Here is a 21,932-nt window from a genome sequence, read left to right on the forward strand (position 1 = left end):
ACATGCTCCTCTGCAGCACAGGGGCCCCACAGGGAACTGTCTTGGCTCCCTTCCTGTTCACCCTCTACACCTCGGACTTCAACTACAACACCCCTACCTGTCACCTGCAGAAGTTCTCTGACGACTCTGCGATTGTCGGCCTCATCACAGGCGGAGATGATCGGGAGTACAGAGAACTTACTCAGGGTTTTGTGGACTGGTGCCAGCAGAACCGCCTCCTGATCAATGCAGGGAAATCCAAAGAAATGGTGGTGGATTTCGGTAGGCGCCAGCACTCTTCACCTGCACCAGTGAATATCCGGGGAACAGATGTTGAGAGAGTCTCAATTTACAAGTACCTGGGTGTTCATCTGAACAATAAACTGGACTGGTGCGACAACACAGACGCCCTCTATAGGAAGAGTCAGAGCAGACTTTTCCTACTCAGGAGACTGAGGTCTTTTGGGGTTCAGGGGACACTCCTCAGGAACTTTTATGACTCGGTGGTTGCATCGGTCATCTTCCAGGGAGTGGTCACCTGGGCAGGCGGCGTCTCGGCCCGGGACAAGAAGCGGCTGGACAAACTGGTCAAGAGGGCCGGCTCTGTCCTGGGCTGCTCCCTGGACTCTGTGGACTCGGTGGGGGACAGGAGGATGTTGGCCAAGCTGTCATCAATGCTGGGCAACCCGGACCACCCCCTCCAGGGCACCCTAACAGCACTCCACAGCACCTTCAGTGACAGACTGTTACACCCTCGCTGTGCAAAGGAGAGATTCCGCCGTTCCTTCTTGCCTGCTGCTGTCAGACTCTTTAACAAGAACATTGTGTAGTCTCTACAAACTGGCGGTCATTAGTGCAATTGTGCAGTCCTGCACCTGAGCTCATATCGTGCAATACCCAATATTCCCCACTACTGTAATACCGTGCAATACTCAACATTCCCCACTACTGTTAGTCTAGTTTTATTTTCATCCAATGCTGTTCCTTACATTTCACTACAGCACTGCAGCACTGTCACTTAGAGTATTTTTTCCTCTGTACTATGTGCAGGCCGAAATGAGTGTTCCTCATATTTTTTATGTAGATGTAGGTTGGTGTGTATATACACATGTTACTGCGTATATCTACATAGGTTTGATTCTAAATGTTTGCCGTCAATGTTATACATTAATGGCCACATTATGCCGCCGCCCCTGTGTGACCTATATCTTTGCTACTGTAACAATGAAAATTTCCCCACTGTGGGATCAATAAAGGCATTCTTATCTTATCTTATCTTACACCCTCTCACGCTCATCTATCAGTCGTCCCTTACCTCCCAATTATTTTTTATATTTGTTTTCCTTTTTTTTTTTCATTTATTTAGGATTGCCATATTGTAGTATTTTCTTGTATCTTCCACTAGTTGTAGTTAATAAATATTGTACATATACAGAGGTCAAGCATAAATTGGGTGTGTTTGGGTCAAGATATTAACCTCTCAAAGAGCTCACAACTTATGTTATTATAGCACATTCACATTTCAAGACAGATTTAATGAGGGTTTTAATCAAATTCCCCTCTAAATTACGAAAATGTTGACATGGTGCCACTAGAGGCGAGTAGGTGTAATGCAGGCATTACTCTCGGTTGCTATTAACTATCGACACTTTTGACATGGGGCCGCTAGAGGCGAGTAGGAGTAATGCAGGCATTACTCTCGGTTGCTATTAACTATCGACACTCTTACGAGTGACCCCAATGCTCGCTACAGATGGATGAATTTTTCATCTGTTGGACCTTTTTTTTCCGGATTGACGGAATTGATGGATTGATGTTTACTGATGGAAGCGCGGTTAAATTAACATGACGGACTGATTGACAGACGACTACAGTTTGGTTCGGCTTGGAAAATAGACGGATTGACGGATGACGGACAGGTACCCACTGGGTACTACCCATGCTGGTGACGGATAATGAATGACAGACCGGCAAACTTTAGTAAAATGCCCACCTCTTTGTTGACTCATCTTGTGGTCGACATCTAAATTGCAAACCCCAATTCAAGTTAAGTTGGGAAAACTTAAATCATAAATAAAACAGAATTCAGTGAATACAAATTGTTTTTCAACCTATATTTAATTGAATACACTACACAGATAAGATATTTAATGTTCCAATTGATGAGCGTTATTGTTTTATGTAAATATTTTCTCATTTTGAATTTGATGCCTGCAACCTGTTCCAAAAAAGCTGGGACAGGTGCAAGAAAAGACTGGGAAAATTCAGGAATCTCCCCACTCTCAAAAAAAAAACCATCTGTACGGAACGTTTCACAAGTGAACGGGTTAATTGGAAATAGGTGAGTGTTATTTTTGGCATAAAAGGAGCATCGCTGAAAAGCTCAGTTGTTCACATCCAAAGGTTGATAAGGTTCACCACTTTGTGAAAACTGCGTGAGCAAATAAGCCAAAGCTTTAGGAACAATGCTTTTCAGTGTACAATTCCAAGGAATTCAGGGTTAGTGCCCATAGCATGGGTCACTTGCTCGGAAGGCCCCATTAATGCTGAAAGGTACAGACAGGTTTTGGAGAAACATATCCTGCCATCCAGGCAACGCATTTTTCAGAGACGTTCTTGCTTATTTCAGCAAGACAATACCAAGCCACACTTTGTAGTTTAAAAAAAAAAAAAGTGTGAGAACTTGACTACCCCGCCAGCAGTCCAGACCTGTCTCCCATTGAAACTGCGTGGCACATTATGAAGGGCAAAATACAACAACAGAGTCCCTGGACTGTTGGACAACTTATATATCAAGCAAGAATGGTGAAGAATTCCTTCTACAAAGATTCAACAATTTGTGTCCTCACTTCCCAAACGCTTTTTGAGTGCTATTAAAAGGAAAGGTGATGTACAGTAAGACAGGGGTAAACATGTCCCTGTCCCAGATTTTTTGGAATGTGTTTCAGGCATCAAATTCAAAATGAGTGAATATTTGTCACCCCCCCCCCCCCCAAAAAAAAAAAGTTGGAACATTAAATATCTTTAATGTATCTTTGCAGTGTATTCAGTGGAATACAGGTAGAAAAGAATTTGAAAATCATTGTATTATGTTCTTATTTACATTTTGCACAGCATTCCAACTTTATTGGAATTGGAGTTTGTATTTATAGTCTAGGTAAAATGTTTTTTAACCAATTCAGAACATATGTGTATGTGATGGCAAATTATATGTGAGCAAGAAGGGTTAAAATATTTTTGGCTTAGGATAGGTGGAAGCACATAATATCATATGGAACCAAGTGTATGAGATACAGAAAGACTTATGTAACCCTCGGTGTACAGCACTTGAGTCAGTTTGTGTGTGTGTGATGTTATCTGGAAAAATTCACACAGGGAAACAAACTTTGTTTTCTCCATACCTTTCAGTGATACAAATAAATTGATGTTGAATGTGTATGCATCTTCATGTCGGAGGTAGGGGAGTGGCTGTGGATCCTGTAAGAAGGGGTGTGGGAGGGTGTGGAGGGAAAAGCAGACATACACTAAATTATATGCCACTCAAAATACTCATTCTATTAAATAATGAAACTAATAAAAGTCTGGCCCATGCTATCTATAGTCACATCCTTCGATACAAATCAGCCTGACAAATGCAAAAACTGAATGACATGAAGTAAATGTTATAGGTCATTCAAAAATAAGAAGGTAAAATATCCACTGCTGTAGGGTGACCTATGGAATCAAGTACAATTTTAAAAGGAGGAATAACGAAATAATGATTCTTATATTCCTGAGTCTGGATTTACAATGCAGGTTCAAGTGCCTCATGGCAATTGTAGCCTTTTTCAGGTATTTTTTACTATCACATTCACATTCACATTTCAAGAGTCATATTCGATATAGCTGTTTAAACTCACTGAACAAATGGAAAATCACCTATGTGCATTTTATTATAAGAACTGTGTCATTTGAACCATCAGGCAACATTGATATATTTTTTTTACCAGTCTATCTATGCATCTTGTTCACTTGTGTATAGATTTCAGAAAAAGTGAGTACACTTTTCATTTTTTTCATTGATATTGTATACAGGTATTGCCATTTAAAACTGTTGTATGTGGTAGTTTTTTTTTTCCTAATAACTTTTAGCATCAGCTGTCAGAACCATGTGTGTGACCCTTGCAAGTTCTAAATCCTGCTTGGCTCCATTGTCTTTAGAGTTTCCATAGGGTTCAGTTTTAGAACCGCTGCTCTTCTCTTTGGACTCGATATTCATAGACAGTGCAACTGCGCTCAAGCATAAATACTGGTGTATCCTGATTTTCGTGCTGACGGAAGCGCCGATGCACTTATTTGGGAATTTGGTTCTTCTCTCTGCGCCATGCAGGGCCTGCGGGCATTTGCATCGAAAAGTGTCCTGTGCACCTGACAATTTGGTTGTTGAAAGTTGGCTAAACTTTCCACCTGCTGGAACCTCACCGAACTATTAGCGCGGGGAGTGGAATGTGATTTTAGTGAATGTGATTGAGGCAGAGGCAGACAGGTTATAAGCTCCGTGGTCATGTGTGGAGTATGTCATTGTATTCATACTTATGACAAAAGCATGCATCAAATCTTTTGAAACATTGTAGAAATCAATTAATTGAACACATTATTACTATCATTATTATGATAAAGATGAGAATATAATAATAATAATGATAATAATAATAATAATAATAATAATTTTACAATCACTCCCCTGGCAGCGAGTTCACACACGGACACGTACTGCCGAATTTCAGAGCTGGGCATTTTACTAAAAATTTTGCATCCATTATTTGTCATCCGTCTGCAGCGTGGGGACCCTTCCGTCCTCCGTTATTTGCCTTTTTGTCCGGGGGAAAAAATAGTATCTGTCTATAGGCCGGTCCACCTCTAAATGTAAACGAACGGCCGTGCATCTGCTTGTCTAAACTTTCACTCGCACACCCCCCTATTGTGTTGGTGCAAGATGACACACTCGAATGCCAGTATTTAGTCTGTCTCGTTCTTTACTATCTCGTCTTCCCTCTATAACAACACATCCTTTTTCTCCTTCCTTTTCTTATTCTCTCTCGCACACTACCACCCCCTAGCGAATGGAGGTCGCATGCATTTATACACACAACAGCTTCCCCCCTTTCAATAAAGCCATCAACTTCCATAACCACTCACATAACCAACTTAATCAATAGCATGTATAATATCAATAGTAATAACATTTTTTTTCAAACTGCCAGTCCTCAGTCCATAACATTAGGCCCATTTGGTCTAAGCAAGTGGATGCCTAGCCCTGGAAGGCTGGCATTGTTCATCATTCTCCAAATGAGCATGGATCTCGGGATGAGAATTCCGCACCTCCCTGTCCGTTCCAGGTTCTACAATCATCCAGGAGATATGTGTGGGGAACGTTTTGCCTCACCATTATCAGTGGTTCAGTGAACTTTGGTTCCCCTTTCCTTACTTTCCACGGCTTCCTGATTCTAACCTGGTCTCCCGGGTGGAAGTGCTGTGTACTGATTTACCGTCTCCTGTTTGTGTTCCACCTTTTCTCTCACAACACCGTCATCCACTGTGACAGGAATGCCATCCAAGATCTGAAGTTTAGTTCTCATGTGTCTTCCATGAAGTAGATATGATGGGCTGACTCTAGTAGTTGACTGAGGTTTCCCTCTGTAGTCCATGAGGAAGGATCGTAAGAATGATTTCCAAGGCATACCTTGTAATGAAGCGGTCTGCAGACAGTCTTTTAGCACCCTGTTGAATCGTTCAACTTCCCCATTAGCACGGTGTTCTCAGGTGTACAATTTCTCTCTGTTTGAGGAAGTCCTTGAACCCAGCAGAGGTAAATTGTGGGCCCCAGAAAGTCCAGCGTGATCTGCCGAAACAGGCATTTTTCCATATTGAGTTTCAAACCTGCTTCATACAAGTCCAGTCCAATCAGAGGCGTGCCAGACTCAACAATATTAAAAATTCCTATGGCACTCCTATTTCGGGAAGAAACTGTAGCCTCAAGGCGACCAAGCATTGGTATCTAATGTTTTGAGTACGTCCGCAACCGCACCATTAGGCGGCTTGAGTCTGGTCTTCTTGAAGTGCTCCATGTACATTTGCTTTGGAATTATGGATGCACTATGTCAACTAACATATCAGTGCTATAATTTGACACCTTGACGTGACAAGAGTGTAATTTCCAACAAGTTTTCCCTGAACAACCTTTCTGCTGTTGGCGCATAGCACTTGAACTTCCGGTAGGTCCACTTCATTTACGATAATTTGCAAACTCGAGCAAAATGACATACTTTTCCACATGCATTACATTTGGAGTTCTTCGCTGGGCAAGACTAGTCACTAGCAAAGTGACTCTACGATCCACATCTGTAACACTGAGTAACTCCACTATGCCTGTTGTCCCTCTGTCTCCTGGAGACTTGAGTGCCAGGCGCTCTAGTTCCTTGTTTGAACAATGTATTAAGATGGCTCATTTCAGGTTCCATAAATGTTTTCGCATCAGCCATAGCTGCCTCCATAGTCCTGACCAAGGATACAGTCTTATCAAGGGTTAACTCAAGTTTGGACAGCAGCTTTTCACAGACACGGGCCATGCACGTCTTCTCGACTATTTGAGCATTTCGTTTTCGAAAGCGCCAAAATCACAAGTTTTGGCGAGCTCACGTAGCGCTGCCAAAGTGGTCAATTGACTAACCCACAGCCTGAGCACGCTGTCGAAAAAGGTACCTCTCTGCAACAACATTGCTTTTAGGCATGAAGAAGGTCCGTAAAACCAACATGGACCTATCGTAGGCGTCAGCAGAAAGCGGCAAGGTATTGTATATCCTGTGGTCTTCTTGTCCAAAACAATTAATTAGGAGGGCTCTTTTCCTGTCCGCTGAAAAGTCAGATCCTTCTATCGCAAGCAGGTAGTTATCGAACAACTTTTTCCACGCGTCGAACGTAACTGCCGGTTCATCCGGGCACTCCAGGAAGGCGGGAGTCGGTTGTAATCCAAGCTGAGCCATGTCTAGCGTCTTTTATCCTCTTCGCCACTTATTGTGTTGGAGCAAGATGAAACATTCGAAGGCCAATATTTTGTCTGTCTCGTTCTTTAGTCTCTCGTCTTCCCGCTACAACAACACATCCTTCTCCTCCTTCCTTTTCTTATTCTCTTCCGCACACTACCACCCCATAGCGAATGGAGGTCGCATGCATTTATACATGTATAGACACAACACCCCCACCACACGCCCCTCCCCGGGAAAGCCTGTTCACAGCCTGGTCCATCACTGAAATCTGTCCCCTACAACTAACCATTGTTCCTCGCTGCGTTCGCCACGGCCATTGAAGCCCTGCCGTGAAAAAAATATTAATGACCTACTACTGACGAATGACGGATTACATAAAGAGGCTTCTGACTATGCATAGTCCGTCTATTTTAAAGTATTTGCCATCATTCATCAACCGTCAGCAAAATGGGCATCTGTCAGTGACAGATAGACTGACTGCTCCGTCACATAGACGGAATGCCCAGCTCTGCCGAATTTAAAGGAGATGAGAGAAGCCACCTCGATTGGCTGCAAAACAAGTCAGATGTTTTCACACCCTAATGGCGCAAACGGTATGTTTCTAGTTGCGCCAAGCTGCATCCATCTACGAATATACCAACACTTGTAGCCCACACTTTCACAGTTAGACCGCGCAATGCGCCAGACTTGCGCTGGGCACGGATAGAGAAAGCCCGTAGTGTTTGCATTCATGGTCATGACCTGAATGGGATTGGGCTCTGCAAAGGGTAACAACGCCTCCATGGGGACCACCCAAGGCGAGATGGTTGTTCCGAAGTTCTTCCCCAGGAATGGACCCAAAGGAACATACTCCCAAGCTTGGATGTCCCGAGCTGAAAGAGATTATATATGAGTATGAGTGTTGATGGTCTTTTGTCCCGCCACCCAGACAGCAAGCAGACAAGTCATTCATTCTATACAATCTAACCACACACGCGTTTGGGGGGGCGGTGTGGTTGCGTGTGTGTGCGTGTGTGTGTGTTAGGGAAGAATGATTACTTGCTTTTTGAAAAATAATTACGATTTGACAAAATGTGATTTGCGAATTGCAAAGGCTGCAATTTGATTGGTCATAGGTAGTGGAACGGAGCGGAGGAGTTCAGAGCAGGCAAAGACAGAAACAATGTAATTATTGCCTGGTAATTGTAGGTGAGCATAATTTTCGGTGAGTGTTCCATCTCACAAAATGACCCCTTATGAAGACAAAAATTTATGGACCACGTTTTCCCGCGCCCCCTTCTGGAGCCAGGCCTGGAGGTGGGGCTCGATGGCGAGCGCCTGGTGGCCGGGCGTGCACCAATGGGGCCCGGCCGGGCTCAGCCCGAAAAGGACACGTGGGTCCCCCTTCCCATGGGCTCACCACTGGTGGGAAGGGCCAAAGGGGTCGGGTGCCGTGTGAGCTGGGCAGCGCCAAAAGACAGGGACCTTGGCGGTCCGATCCCCGGCAACAAAAACTTGTTCTTGGGACACGGAATGTCACCTCTCCGGCAGGGAAGGAGCCCAAGCTGGTGTGTGAGGCTGAGAGGTTCCGACTAGATATAGTTGGGCTCACCTCCACACACAGCTTGGGTTCTGGTACCAGTCCTCTCGAGAGGGGTTGGACACTCTTCCACTCTGGAGTTGCCCAGGGTGAGAGGCGGCGAGCAGGTGTGGGCATACTTATTGCCCCCCGGCTTGGCGCCTGTACATTGGGGTTTACCCCAGTGGACAAGAGGGTAGCCTCCCTCCGCCTGAGGGTGGGGGGACGGGTCCTGACTGTTGTTTGTGCTTATGCACCAAACAGCAGTGCAGAGTACCCACCCTTTTTGGAGTCCTTGGAGGGTGTGCTGGAGGGCGCTCCACCTGGGGACTCCATCGTTCTGCTGGGGGACTTCAACGCTCACGTGGGCAATGGCAGTGAAACCTGGAGAGGTGTGATTGGGAGGAACGGCCCCCCTGATCTGAACCCGAGCGGTGTTTGGTTACTGGACTTCTGTGCCCATCACGGATTGTCCATAACGAACACCATGTTCAAACATAAGGGTGTCCATATGTGCACTTGGCACCAGGATACTCTAGGCCGCAGTTCGATGATCGACTTTGTAGTCGTGTCATCGGACTTGCGGCCGCATGTTTTGGACACTCGGGTGAAGGGAGGGGCGGAGTTGGCTCCGATGGTGGGGGAAGATGCCGGTCCGACCTGGCAGACCCAAACGGATTGTGAGGGTTTGCTGGGAACATCTGTCAGAATCCCCTGTCAGAAGGAGTTTCAACTCCCACCTCCGACAGAACCTTTCCCACGTCCCGGGGGAGGCGGGCGACATCGAGTCCGAGTGGACCATGTTTCGTGCCTCCATTGTTGAGGCGACCGATCGGACAGAATTTCTAGGTGCAGCCGAGGTGTCGAGGGGGTCCGGTTTGGTGGCCTCAGTATTGCATCTCTGCTTTTTGCAGATGATGTGGTACTGTTGGCTTCTTCAAGCCGCGATCTCCAACTCTCGCTGGAGTGGTTCGCAGCCGAGTGTGAAACGGTCAGAATGAAAATCAGCACCTCCAAATCTGAGACCATGGTCCTCAGTCGGAAAAGGGTGGCGTGCCCTCTGCGGGCCGGGGATGGGATTCTGCTCCAAGTGGAGGAGTTCAAGTATCTTGGGGTCTTGTTCACGAGTGAGGGTAAAATGGAACGGGAGATCGACAGGCAGGATCGGTGCAGCGTCTGCTGTGATGCGGACCCTGCATCGGTCTGTCCTGGCGAAGAAGGAGCTCAGCTGAAAAGCGAAGCTCTCAATTTACCGGTCAATCTACGTTCCTACTCTCACCTATGGTCATGAGCTGTGGGTCATGACCGAAAGAAGAAGATCTCGGATACAAGCGGCCAAAATGGGTTTCCTTCGCAGGGTGTCCGGGCTCTCTCTTCGAGATAGGGTGAGAAGTTCGGCCATCCAGGAGGGACTCACAGTCGAGCCGCTGCTCCTCCGCGTTAAGAGGAGCGAGTTGAGGTGGCTCGGGCATCTGATAAGGATGCCCCCTTGACGCCTCCCTGGTGAGGTGTTTCGGGCATGTCCCACCGGCAGGAGACCCCGAGGACGACCCAGAACACGTTGGAGAGACTATGTCTCCCGGCTTGCCTGGGAACGCCTTGGGATCCTTCCAGAAGAGCTGGAAGATGTTGTTGGGGAGAGGAAAGTCTGGGCCCATGCCCAAATATGAGTATGGATGAGATCATGCTTCCGCCTCGTTTAAGGCATGTACAGACATGTTTTTAGGCAAGTCCAGGCATGATTGTGCATACATGACTCAGCATTTATTTTTTAATTATTGAGAATAGCACCCCTTTTTTTTTTTTTATACAGCTTGTTAGGGCATCTTCCATACAATTAGACAACATAATTGTGAAAAGTCTAAGCACATAGGTTTGATCCTGAATGTTTGCCGTTAATGTTATACATTAATGGCCCTGTGTTACTTATATCTTTGCTGCTGTAACAGTGAAAATTTCCCCACTGTGGGATCAGTAAAGGTCTTCTTATCTTATCTTATCTTAGGCCTCTTCACATACCACGACACAAAAATGTAGCCCCCACCTTTGCTAGGATGCTGTCTGTGTGTTAGGCGCAAAAGCAGTCAGACCATCTTGTGTGCGTGTGCGAGTGTCTGTGTATGTGTGCGTGCGTGCGGGGGTGTGCGTGTAAATGTGTATGAGCACTTGTGAGCAAGGCAGTCGGGGGGGAGTAAACTGGGGGAATGTAGATAAACGGTTGCTTACCGTCGATTTCTTGAGAAGCTTTGTGTATCATTTAGGATGGGTGAGGGGCAACTAGTCTAGAAAAATAAATTCACTTTTGGAGACTAATCATATAGATTCTGTATTTGATCATTATCTGCTATTGTTGACCTTATTTTCTTTATTAACATTGTGTAGACTCATATTTAATCACATAATGTTTTTTCAAATGGGTCAGTCTCAACATTTAAAAACGTTTTTATATATAATTAACATTTACTTGATGAACCCTATCTTTATTAATAACGTAATTAATGTGTAGACTAATTATACTGTGTATGTGTATTTGACGATACCATCCCGTCCTCCCGTCTGTTATCATGGGGAATGTTAGATCGCTCCCCAACAAGATGGACGAGCTAGCGGCGCTTACCCGGCACGAGAGGGACTTCCGGGAGGCTAGCCTGATGCTATTCACGGAGTCGTGGCTAACAACGCTAACACCGAACGCGGTCGTAGAATTGGACGGCTTCCAAATCATACGCGCGGACAGGACGCTGGAGAGTGGAAAGAGGAAAGGAGGAGGGCTGGCTGTGTTTGTGAACGATAGATGGTGTAATCCTGGGCACATCACGATTAAGGAGCAGCTTTGCAGCAGGGATATTGAGCTGCTAGCTGTTGGCATGAGGCCATTCTACATCCCGCGAGAGTTTAGTCACGTGATCGCGGTGACTGTCTACGTCCCACCAGCTGCCAGCAGCGACACAGCCTGTGATGTCTTGACTGCAGCAGTGAGCAGGCTACAAACACAGCACCCAAATGCCCTGGTACTCATCTCTGGTGACTTCAATCATGCCTCCCCTTCCTCCTCTCTGCCTTCATTCACACAGTATGTCACCTGCCACACCAGAGACAATAAAACACTGGACCTTTTCTATGCCAACACCAAGGAGGCATACACATCACTGCCCCTCCCCCCGCTGGGCAAAGCTGATCACAACCTGGTGGCTCTCCAGTCTGTGTACAAACCTCTGGTCCGCAGGCAGCCAGCTGTGACCCGCACGGTTCAGAGATGGTCTGGAGAGGCCGAGGAGGCCTTAAAGGACTGCTTCAGCACAACTGTGTGGGAAGTATTCAGCGATGCTCACGGGGAAGACATTAGTAGTCTAACGGACACTGTTACAGACTATATAAATTTCTGCATGGAGAACACCATACCCACCAGGACAGTAAGGTGTTTCTCCAACAACAAACCCTGGATCACACCAGACATAAAAGCTCTCCTGAAGGAGAAGAGGAGGACTTTTGCGTCAGGCAACATAGAGGAGCGGAGGACTGTGCAGCGCCAGCTGAGGAAGAGGATCAGAGAGGGGAAAAGGTCCTACAGGAAGAGGATGGAGGAGCAGCTGCTGCAGAATAACGCCAGGGGAGTCTGGAGGGGCCTGAAGACCATCTCAGGCCACGGACAACCCAAGACCCGGACTGGGGGGGACCTGCAGTGGGCAAATGAGCTAAATCTCTTTTTCAATAGGTTCGATCAGATGCCTGCCTCCACTCCGTCTCTCCTGCTGCAGTCTCCACCTACTCCTCCTGCTGGGCGTGTCACCCCCTCCCCTCTTTTCTCCACAGTCTCCAGCTCCCAGCTACACCAGATAGCCACCACTCCTTCCTGTCCAGCCTTGGCCTTCACAACATCTCAGGTGAGGAACCAGCTGAAGAAGATGAAGGCGAGGAAGGCAGCGGGTCCAGATGGCATCAGCCCCCAGCTCCTCAAATCCTGCGCAGACCAGCTGTGTGGAATTGTCCAGCACATGTTCAACCTGAGCCTGAAGCTGGGCAGGGTCCCCCAGCTATGGAAAACATCCTGCCTGGTCCCGGTGCCAAAGACCCCCCACCCGAAGGAGCTCAACAGCTTCAGACCGGTGGCGCTGACGTCTCACCTGATGAAGACCCTGGAGAGACTGGTCCTTGTCCACCTGCGCCCCCTGGTGAGCTCCTCAATGGACCCACTCCAGTTCGCATACCAGCCTGGCATCAGTGTGGATGATGCCATCATCTACCTCCTCCACACTTCACTCTCCCACCTGGAGAAGGCGGGGAGCACTGTGAGGATCATGTTCTTTGATTTCTCCAGTGCTTTCAACACCATCCAGCCCACCCTACTGGGAGACAAGCTGGAGCGGGCGGGGGTGGCGCACCACCTCACCACATGGATCCAGGACTACCTCACAAACCGGCCACAGTATGTGAGGACACAGGACTGTGTGTCTGACGTGCTCCTCTGCAGCACGGGGGCCCCACAGGGAACTGTCTTGGCTCCCTTCCTGTTCACCCTCTACACCTCGGACTTCAACTACAACACCCCTACCTGTCACCTGCAGAAGTTCTCTGACGACTCTGCGATTGTCGGCCTCATCACAGGCGGAGATGATCGGGAGTACAGAGAACTTACTCAGGGTTTTGTGGACTGGTGCCAGCAGAACCGCCCCCTGATCAATGCGGGGAAATCCAAAGAAATGGTGGTGGATTTCGGTAGGCGCCAGCACTCTTCACCTGCACCAGTGAACATCCGGGGAACAGATGTTGAGAGAGTCTCAACTTACAAGTACCTGGGTGTTCATCTGAACAATAAACTGGACTGGTGCGACAACACAGACGCCCTCTATAGGAAGAGTCAGAGCAGACTCTTCCTACTCAGGAGACTGAGGTCTTTTGGGGTTCAGGGGACACTCCTCAGGAACTTTTATGACTCGGTGGTTGCATCGGTCATCTTCCAGGGAGTGGTCACCTGGGCAGGCGGCGTCTCGGCCCGGGACAAGAAGCGGCTGGACAAACTGGTCAAGAGGGCCGGCTCTGTCCTGGGCTGCTCCCTGGACTCTGTGGACTCGGTGGGGGACAGGAGGATGTTGGCCAAGCTGTCATCAATGCTGGGCAACCCGGACCACCCCCTCCAGGGCACCCTAACAGCACTCCACAGCACCTTCAGTGACAGACTGTTACACCCTCGCTGTGCAAAGGAGAGATTCCGCCGTTCCTTCTTGCCTGCTGCTGTCAGACTCTTTAACAAGAACATTGTGTAGTCTCTACAAACTGGCGGTCATTAGTGCAATTGTGCAGTCCTGCACCTGAGCTCGTATCGTCCAATACCCAATATTCCCCACTACTGTAATACCGTGCAATACTCAACATTCCCCACTACTGTTAGTCTAGTTTTATTTTTATCCAATGCTGTTCCTTACATTTCACTACAGCACTGCAGCACTGTCACTTAGAGTATTTTTTCCTCTGTACTATGTACAGGCCGAAATGAGTGTTCCTCATATTTTTTATGTAGATGTAGGTTGGTGTGTATACACATGTGTATATACACATGTTACTGCGTATATCTACATAGGTTTGATTCTAAATGTTTGCCGTCAATGTTATACATTAATGGCCACATTATGCCGCCGCCCCTGTGTGACCTATATCTTTGCTACTGTAACAATGAAAATTTCCCCACTGTGGGATCAATAAAGGCATTCTTATTCTTATTCTTATTCTTATTTGGTCATCTGCTATTGTTGACCTTCATATTTTCTTACATATCCAGCATTTAAACATCGACCAATTACTTCTGTGGTTACTTTTATTCTCATAAATGTTTAGAATCCTTGAATTTTAAAAATCATTGCGAGAGATTGATGTAAACTCATTAATCAAAGCAGGAAGTAAAACCTATACAATATACTGTTTCTTGTTTCAGCCTAAAGCTCTGTCGTATTTGTACATTCATGTAGAGACATCATGAAATACAAGTTCCTCACCAGTGAATCAGTACGTGAGTAGACACCCACATACTGGAGTGTTCAAGCTGGCTTATCTTTTTTATGACCTCCTCACATCCAACTTAGCAGGAAGGATGAGAAAATAAACTACAAGGAGTAAAGTTACATGCAAAAACCCGAGACCCTGAGCTATCCATCCTCTCACCAATCTGCCTCCAACCAGCTGCTTGAATGATGAATATCAAGTCTAACAAAGGGATTGACTTTGTCAATTTGTTGAGATATTTAAGATCGGAGTGCTGTGCTAAGTGATACATTGTTGTGAGGCGGTAAAAGATTATCTGAAATGTAAGGAAGAGTATCTTTAGGTGTAATTTGTTTGAACCTAGCATGTGTTTAACATGAGAGTAACTGTCAAATTTATACAGTTCTTACAAGCACATAGATTTGAAAGTTTTTTTTTGTTTTTGTTTTTAAATCATGACCTGTCTCACTCAATTGTTTGGGTAAAGGTATAATGAGCTGGGCCCTTAAAAAGGAAACCACATGTTGAGAAAAATGAAGGTATCAAGCTAAGGTTATGAAGTAATGTCAACTGTTGTTTTTAAGATAACCACCAATACAGTGTGAGTATGCAGACTAAATGAAGTGAATGTCATGATCAATATTATTTGAACTCAAATCATAAAAGTTGAAAGCTTTGAAAGTTGATCTCAATGATTTATATGTTTAACTTGCATTGCTGTATCAAAGCAAGTATTTTTAATTTATAGTTACGTTTGAGAGTGTAGAACTGTTCCTCTCAGGGTCTCAGGTTTTTACATACTTTTACGAGCACAAATGCTTGTTGAGAATTCTGGTATTTTAAAAATCATTATGAGAGGTAACTGAATTTATCAGAGCAGGAAGTAAAACCTATACAATATATTGTTTCGGTGAAAGGGGCTAAAGTTCTGTCATATTGGGTTATTTCTGTGCCACTTTGTTCATATGGTTCATACCTTTGTGCATGTTTTTATTTATTTATTTTTTATCACTTGGTCTATACTCCCACATTTTTTCAAGGCTAACGTCCTAATCACCAACCTGCATGCGAAGGTATAGCCATTGATGAACAAAGAACCTCTTTGAGAACTGTTATCATTCACACACATACATATTGTAGAGTGCATACACACACCTGAGTGAGGGCTATCTGGCTATATTTTAGGGTGGCACACACATACATGCAGGCTCCATCAAAGGTGGGGGCCACATTTTTATGTTGATACCAGAAATGAGAAAGTAAAGAAGAGACCTTCTATGAGGCTTGCTAAACTTTCCAACCTCTGTTGCCTTAATTGTACAGTAACCTGATGATTGTATGGAAGATACCCTAACAAGCTGTATTAGAAAAAGGAGCTTTAATTGGCAGTTGCTCTTTGACATCATCATTTTTTATGACTTGAAAAGATCAGGTTTTATTTGGAATGGCACTTGAAAAGGTCAGGGGTTATTTGGAATGGCTAAGACGCTTGAGAGACATTTTGAAACGGCTGGGAGTTGGTAATATACAATGAATGGTTGGGAAGCAGGGTAAGGGGTACGCATCACCTATACACAAACGCACACATAAACGCATCCACATCTACATATATTATACGCATATGTATACGCAGTCCATCCATGTCCTATTCCTCTTATCCTGTTACGGGTCATGGGGTGGAGCACTATAATTTTTAGGAAATCCAACATAAGGCACTTACTGCACTGCCCTCACCAACAAATCTTTATGCATTTACAGGTGAGTGTATCTTCTTACCACTCCAATCGTTCATGAGTACCATGCCAAAGATATGTTCATGGGCTTTCTCAATGGGGATTGGCTCCCCAAGCAAATTCCCCCCTCCTACAAAGAAAGCCTACACACAGAATAAAACATGTATCTTTTAAGATATTACAAGAAATGTCAATGAAGTAACTTGGTGTTGACAGGTTTGCATTAGTGATAGAGTTACAAGCATGCACGAGATAAGATGAGAGAAAGCTATAATCACCATCTCCAACTCAATGTCCAATTGCTTTGACGGGCCAAACACTGGAGGTTTTGCTGTGACAAAGGAAAGCAACATTGCTGTAAAGTCAGTCATTTGTGACTACAATACTGCCCTGTGTTCTAAATCATTCCACATTTGGACACTGTACTGCATAACAATGTAGAATTTCATCACGCTAATAATACAACTGCCTAACTCATTATTTGCCAAAGTCAGATATTTGCAGGAAAACTGAATCTGATTGGCTTTTTGAGATAGGCATTTTTGCAACATCTGCATTCGATCAAGGAAGGTCATTTCCTGCAAAAATATGACTTTGGCAAAAAAATGTGTTGGGCAGTTACCCTATTTTCTGGACTATAAGCCACACCTTTATATAAGCCGCACCCACAATTTTTTTTCAATAATGAAAAAACAATATATAAGTAGCACCTTTATATAAACCGCACCTATCTGTGTTGAAAAATTAAATATTTACTGCATCTACAGAATGATTTGGAACTGTAAATGTACATGTATGTACCTGAACAGATTCTTCTTTAACAGTGAATTTTAACACGGCTGCAACTTTGCAGATTAAAACGGAACAGAACCAAGAGAAAATAAACAGTACTTATATTCATTTGACTGCCCGCTGCCACTCCAGTTTGTCAGTTAACGTCCCTCTAGTTCCACATACCACCTAATGCATAACCAAGTGCAAAGCGCCCTCACCTGTTGAACTCCTCCAACTGCAGTCACATCCTGTTAAGGGCAATTGTATTGTAATTCCGATTAGAGCGCCCCTAGCGGTGGAATTAAAATCCACAGAATAGCCACACCTTTATATATGCCACATGGTTCAAAGCCTAGGAAAAAAGTAGTGGCTTATAGTCCGGAAAATACGGTATGTTATTAGTGTGATGATTCAACAATATAATAACAGTTGAAAGCTTTTTCTTTAAAATGAACTACTAGAATCTAAATACTTACCTGCACAAACTCACAATGGTGGACATTATTGTGCATGTGCTTCATTTACTGGTACATTTGGTCAACATCTATCAATGTAGTCAGTGTCATGAATTTCAAGTTGTGCTGCTGTGAACTTACTCTGATCGGGTCGCATCTGGCCCAACGGCCGACGAATAGGGGTGCCAGAAACAACCACTGATGATGCTCTACCATGGTATCCCACGGGAAGCCTCAACCTGCACAAAATCATGTGCCGATTAATAGAGAAAATCATATTAAATAAATCAAGTTGTTTTCACAATGTTCTTGGATGTCATCATGATCTGGGGGACAGTGCTTCTGAAATACGAATATGAATAACACAACATAATGTATTTGGTGGATAATTGTATCAAGACAAAAGTAATTACACACAACTCTAACTGATTATAATTCATGGTTTAGGCTACAACCTTTCATCTCTAAAATAATTTGGATGATTTGGGGCTTCCAACTCTGTGTGAAAGGAGAGATTGCGAGCCAGGTTCTTCCGTGCACCATTAATGTCTGGCCTCTGACTTAGGCTGTTTTGAAGAGGTAAAAAAATGAATATAAAATAGTAATCTTATAACTGCATAAATCTGAATAACATATCCTGAAAATCATCTCGGTGACGCAGTGCGTCAAACACAAGAGTGCATGATGCCTTTGTATTCATCCCACAACTGCCTGGAAATAAATGAAGGATATTTGTGCTTTGCTACTGAGGCAGCCAGAGGTTTCACACTGCTGTGCTCAAATGCCCTTAGGCTAAAACGAGCATAGTCTTCATAAAGAAAATGAATGTTGAACTGTGCTCATTGATGCAAAGAGCGCTGGCCAGCTGGTTTTGCACAGTTCTCTCTCAACCAGCACTTGCCTGCAAGATGTTGGATCATCCAAGAATTAATATTAGTTTACCAGTTTGGCATTAGGGCATTTTCCTTTCCCCGAAACATGGTGCCAATATTAGTTGCATGATCCCTGGATGAATAGAAGTCAGTGTAATCACCTGTTTAAAACACACACACACACACACACACACACACACACACACACACACACACACACACAAATAGTTCAAACGATGATGCAAGGCCAAATAAATCGCCTGTAAAATGTACTTACTGACTAACAGACTATAAAATGTAACAATTGAAGGAAGAATTATCTTTTATTTCAACTAGCATAAACCTATTTGATGAGTAATTTCCTGTCACATTAGAAGGAAACACTGCCACCTAGTGCTAATGGCGTTATGAGCTACTCTGGCCCTGTTACTTTGGCAGCTCTGTCATGACACTGTAGTCATCATTCTCTCATTTTTTACCCGACTAACACTTTTGGTATTCCATCCATCCATTATCGATACCGCTTATCCTCACAAGGGATGCGAGGTGTGCTGGAGCCTATCCCAGCTGTCTTCGGGCAATAGGCGGGGGACACCCTGAATAGGTTGGCAGCCAATCGCAGGGCACACAGAGACAAACATCCGCACTCACAATCACACCTAGGGGCAATTTAGAGAGTCCAATCAACTTACCATGCATGTTTTTGGAATGTGGGAGGAAACCGGAGTACCCGGAGAAAGCCCACGCAGGCATGGGGAGAACATGCAAACTCCACACAGGGAGGCGAAGCTGGGATCGAACCCACGACCTCTGAACTGCGAAGCGGACATGCTAACCAGTCGGTCACTGTGCCGCTCCACTTGTGTATTATGGCCTTTTTATTGTTTATTATTTATTGTTTTGTAAAGTGCTTTGTTACAGCTCTAGCTGTTATGAAATGTGCTATACAAATAAAATTGTATTGTATTGTATTCTCCTTCACTCTCATCACCTCTTTGGATTCTAAACATCCATAGAAAGAATTACATGCAATTCTGTGTTTGGAATTTTTTTTATCGTTCATGTAAATTGACAAAATAATAGCTGACACATTTTATCATGAAACGTGTAAACTGTGTAAGCTTATGAAAATGTCTCATTTTGTCTTTGTTCATTGTGTTGTAATCATTCACAGAGATAATTTTCCATTTGTCCGAATTGAACATTGAACATTTTTTTGGGTCTGTGCTGGTTTTGTGCATTTGAGTGCGGACCTACCGATATCTGCGGGAAGATGCATTATGGCTGCACTCTGTGGGACAAAAGCTCTGCACAAAAGAAACAACACACACAAAAGAAAAAAACAAGTTGTATGAAGAGAAGAGCATTTTACAATGAACAACAACAAAATAATTATTTTGAATAATTAAGAAACACATTTGATGGCAAAAAACAATGCATTGTAAATGATAATATTTTATTTTTTTGTATATACTGTGCCATATGAAAAGGGGATGGGAGTGGAACCAAATGTACTGTAGACTGAGCAGCCACAAGTGTGGTCAGGAAAAATCCAAAACACAGCAGAAAACTGATGCTAACGAGAGTATTAAAAGGAAAAACAAATTGAAAAAGTAAAACAGATAAAAACAGGAAAGCCAACAACACGGCACTCAAAGTGACTAGTAAAAACAACAAATAGCCAAATCAACATCTGTATGATGCGTACCTGATAAGGACAGTAATAAAACAGGAGGTTAAATAATCAATGATCAATCACGAGACAGCCATGTGGGCAGAAGACAAGTTGAGGGAAGAAGGTGATGGCATGTTGAAGGCAAGCAAATTAACAAGTAGCACAAGAGAGACACAAATATTAGCTAAACAAGAACTGCCTTGAAACTAAATCGAGTCAGCAAAATCAGCACTACTAAAGAGGTTATGATCTATCAGTTTTATACCACGCATTTAAAGGGAGTTCAACCCAAGAATCAAGAATATGTTGTTTGCACTGGTTGAAACAAGACATTCTATTAATATTGCGTTTGTGGAATATGAGTCAGGCAGCAAAATCCCCCCATTTCTAGCCATCTCAGAGACTGGGGCCAGTCAACAGAAGTGACAAAATGGCCGCCCTCTGAGATGGCTAAAAACGGGTGGATTTTGCTGCTTGATTCATATTCCACGAATACAATATTTATCAGAATACTGTGTTTGGACTAGTGGCGCCACTAACATTTTTTGAACTGACATCCCCTTTCAACACCCTGCTTTGATGAACACTGACTTGTTTAGGCACTGTCAAGCATGGCGGTGATTTTACTGCTCCGAATGCCTTGAAGCATTATCATGGCTCCAATGTTATCAATTTAAAAACACCTTGAGAGACCTGACTAATAGAATGTGACAATAATACAAACATGCAAAACAGCAGCTTGGTGAAAATGATTAATGATACATACTTACCTACTGCGTAGAGTGCAGTCATCTCTTAGAGTGCTCTCATTGGCTGAGAGCAAAAACTGCAAAGTACTTCTGGTCTCCTTCCATGCTTCATAACCCAGACCCATGAAAGCATTTAGTGTAGGCTGACATATAGAACACGATATCATATATACAGTAAAACACAACATTGCGTAAAAGCATGTACAGCAGGACAAGTCCTCTGGCAATCATGGAGCCTTATTGAGGAAAACACAAACCCACACAATACAAAACAATTACTTGTTGAAAGGCATCCTGATGTTTGGCCATCACAGGTCCTTGGAACAGTGAGAGTATCACACTCAGGTCCAGTATCTGGTCTCCAATGGCCACCCCAATGCGACGTTTGGGCTAAGAAAATACAACTTCTCAAAATATTTAAGTGATTACATTTACGGTTCATTCTCGCCCATTAGCATGCTTTTGTAAGAAAAAGTATTCATGCAAAAAAGAAAGTATTGTGATGAAAAACCATCCATTTGTAGAATAAAAACCAAAAGCACTTACATTGTCCAGTGTGGAAAATACACCATATGGTAGGTTGTGGAAAGAGAAATCAGATGCTGCATCTATTTTTATAAAAGACATTCTATCTCCTGGGGTAGTGTTCCAAGTTAAACCTAGCTGAGTTACTAGTGGGCAGCATCTGCAAGCATTTACAGATGTTGCAGCCTTTGGACAGGCCCGCCTGCTATGGCACATCCAATCACAAGCAGTCAATAGGATCCACCCTAACTTGGGGCCCTCAGAAGTAAATTTAAACCAGTTTGAAGAATGACTAAGTATTCCCCCCACCCCACCCCACCCCACCCCAGCCATTCACATTAAAGTAACTGTGCATATATGTTAAGATAAAGTTATAATGTAAACGTGCATGAACAAAAAATTACAATATGTTTAACAGTACATTAAAATCTGTCTCTACGTTTTTAATACATTAATTATTTAGCTTAAAAAAGACACAGGCTATTTTATGTAGGCCTAAAGTTCTTTGTTTTCAAACGCGTTTGATTACAATGATGGATAGATGGTGAAAAATTAAAGCTGGAGATAACGTTGCAACAGCATGTTGGCGTGTAATCTTCTAGCCCTTAATT

General features: G+C 44.1%; 1 protein-coding gene across 1 annotated transcript in view; it reads right to left on the reverse strand.

The window, feature by feature from the left end:
• The window catches only part of fah (fumarylacetoacetate hydrolase (fumarylacetoacetase)), a 48,954-nt gene extending 27,336 nt beyond the window's left edge, over positions 1-21,618 (reverse strand). Inside the window, exons 1-10 of the mRNA XM_086025133.1 lie at positions 21,343-21,618; positions 21,076-21,186; positions 20,818-20,939; positions 19,630-19,679; positions 18,443-18,533; positions 17,642-17,739; positions 16,550-16,602; positions 16,315-16,414; positions 7,746-7,876; positions 3,381-3,456 (exon numbers count right to left, since the gene is read on the reverse strand). Coding sequence (XP_085881259.1) covers positions 3,381-3,456; positions 7,746-7,876; positions 16,315-16,414; positions 16,550-16,602; positions 17,642-17,739; positions 18,443-18,533; positions 19,630-19,679; positions 20,818-20,939; positions 21,076-21,186; positions 21,343-21,537 — 1,027 coding nt within the window. The 5' untranslated portion in view covers positions 21,538-21,618. The remainder of the gene's footprint in view (positions 1-3,380; positions 3,457-7,745; positions 7,877-16,314; positions 16,415-16,549; positions 16,603-17,641; positions 17,740-18,442; positions 18,534-19,629; positions 19,680-20,817; positions 20,940-21,075; positions 21,187-21,342) is intronic.
• Between the last annotated feature and the right edge of the window lie 314 nt (positions 21,619-21,932).

The sequence above is a fragment of the Filicampus tigris genome, chromosome 3, assembly GCF_054856515.1.
Source record: "Filicampus tigris isolate MCC_2025a chromosome 3, RoL_Ftig_1.0, whole genome shotgun sequence".
NCBI lineage: Eukaryota > Metazoa > Chordata > Actinopteri > Syngnathiformes > Syngnathidae > Filicampus > Filicampus tigris.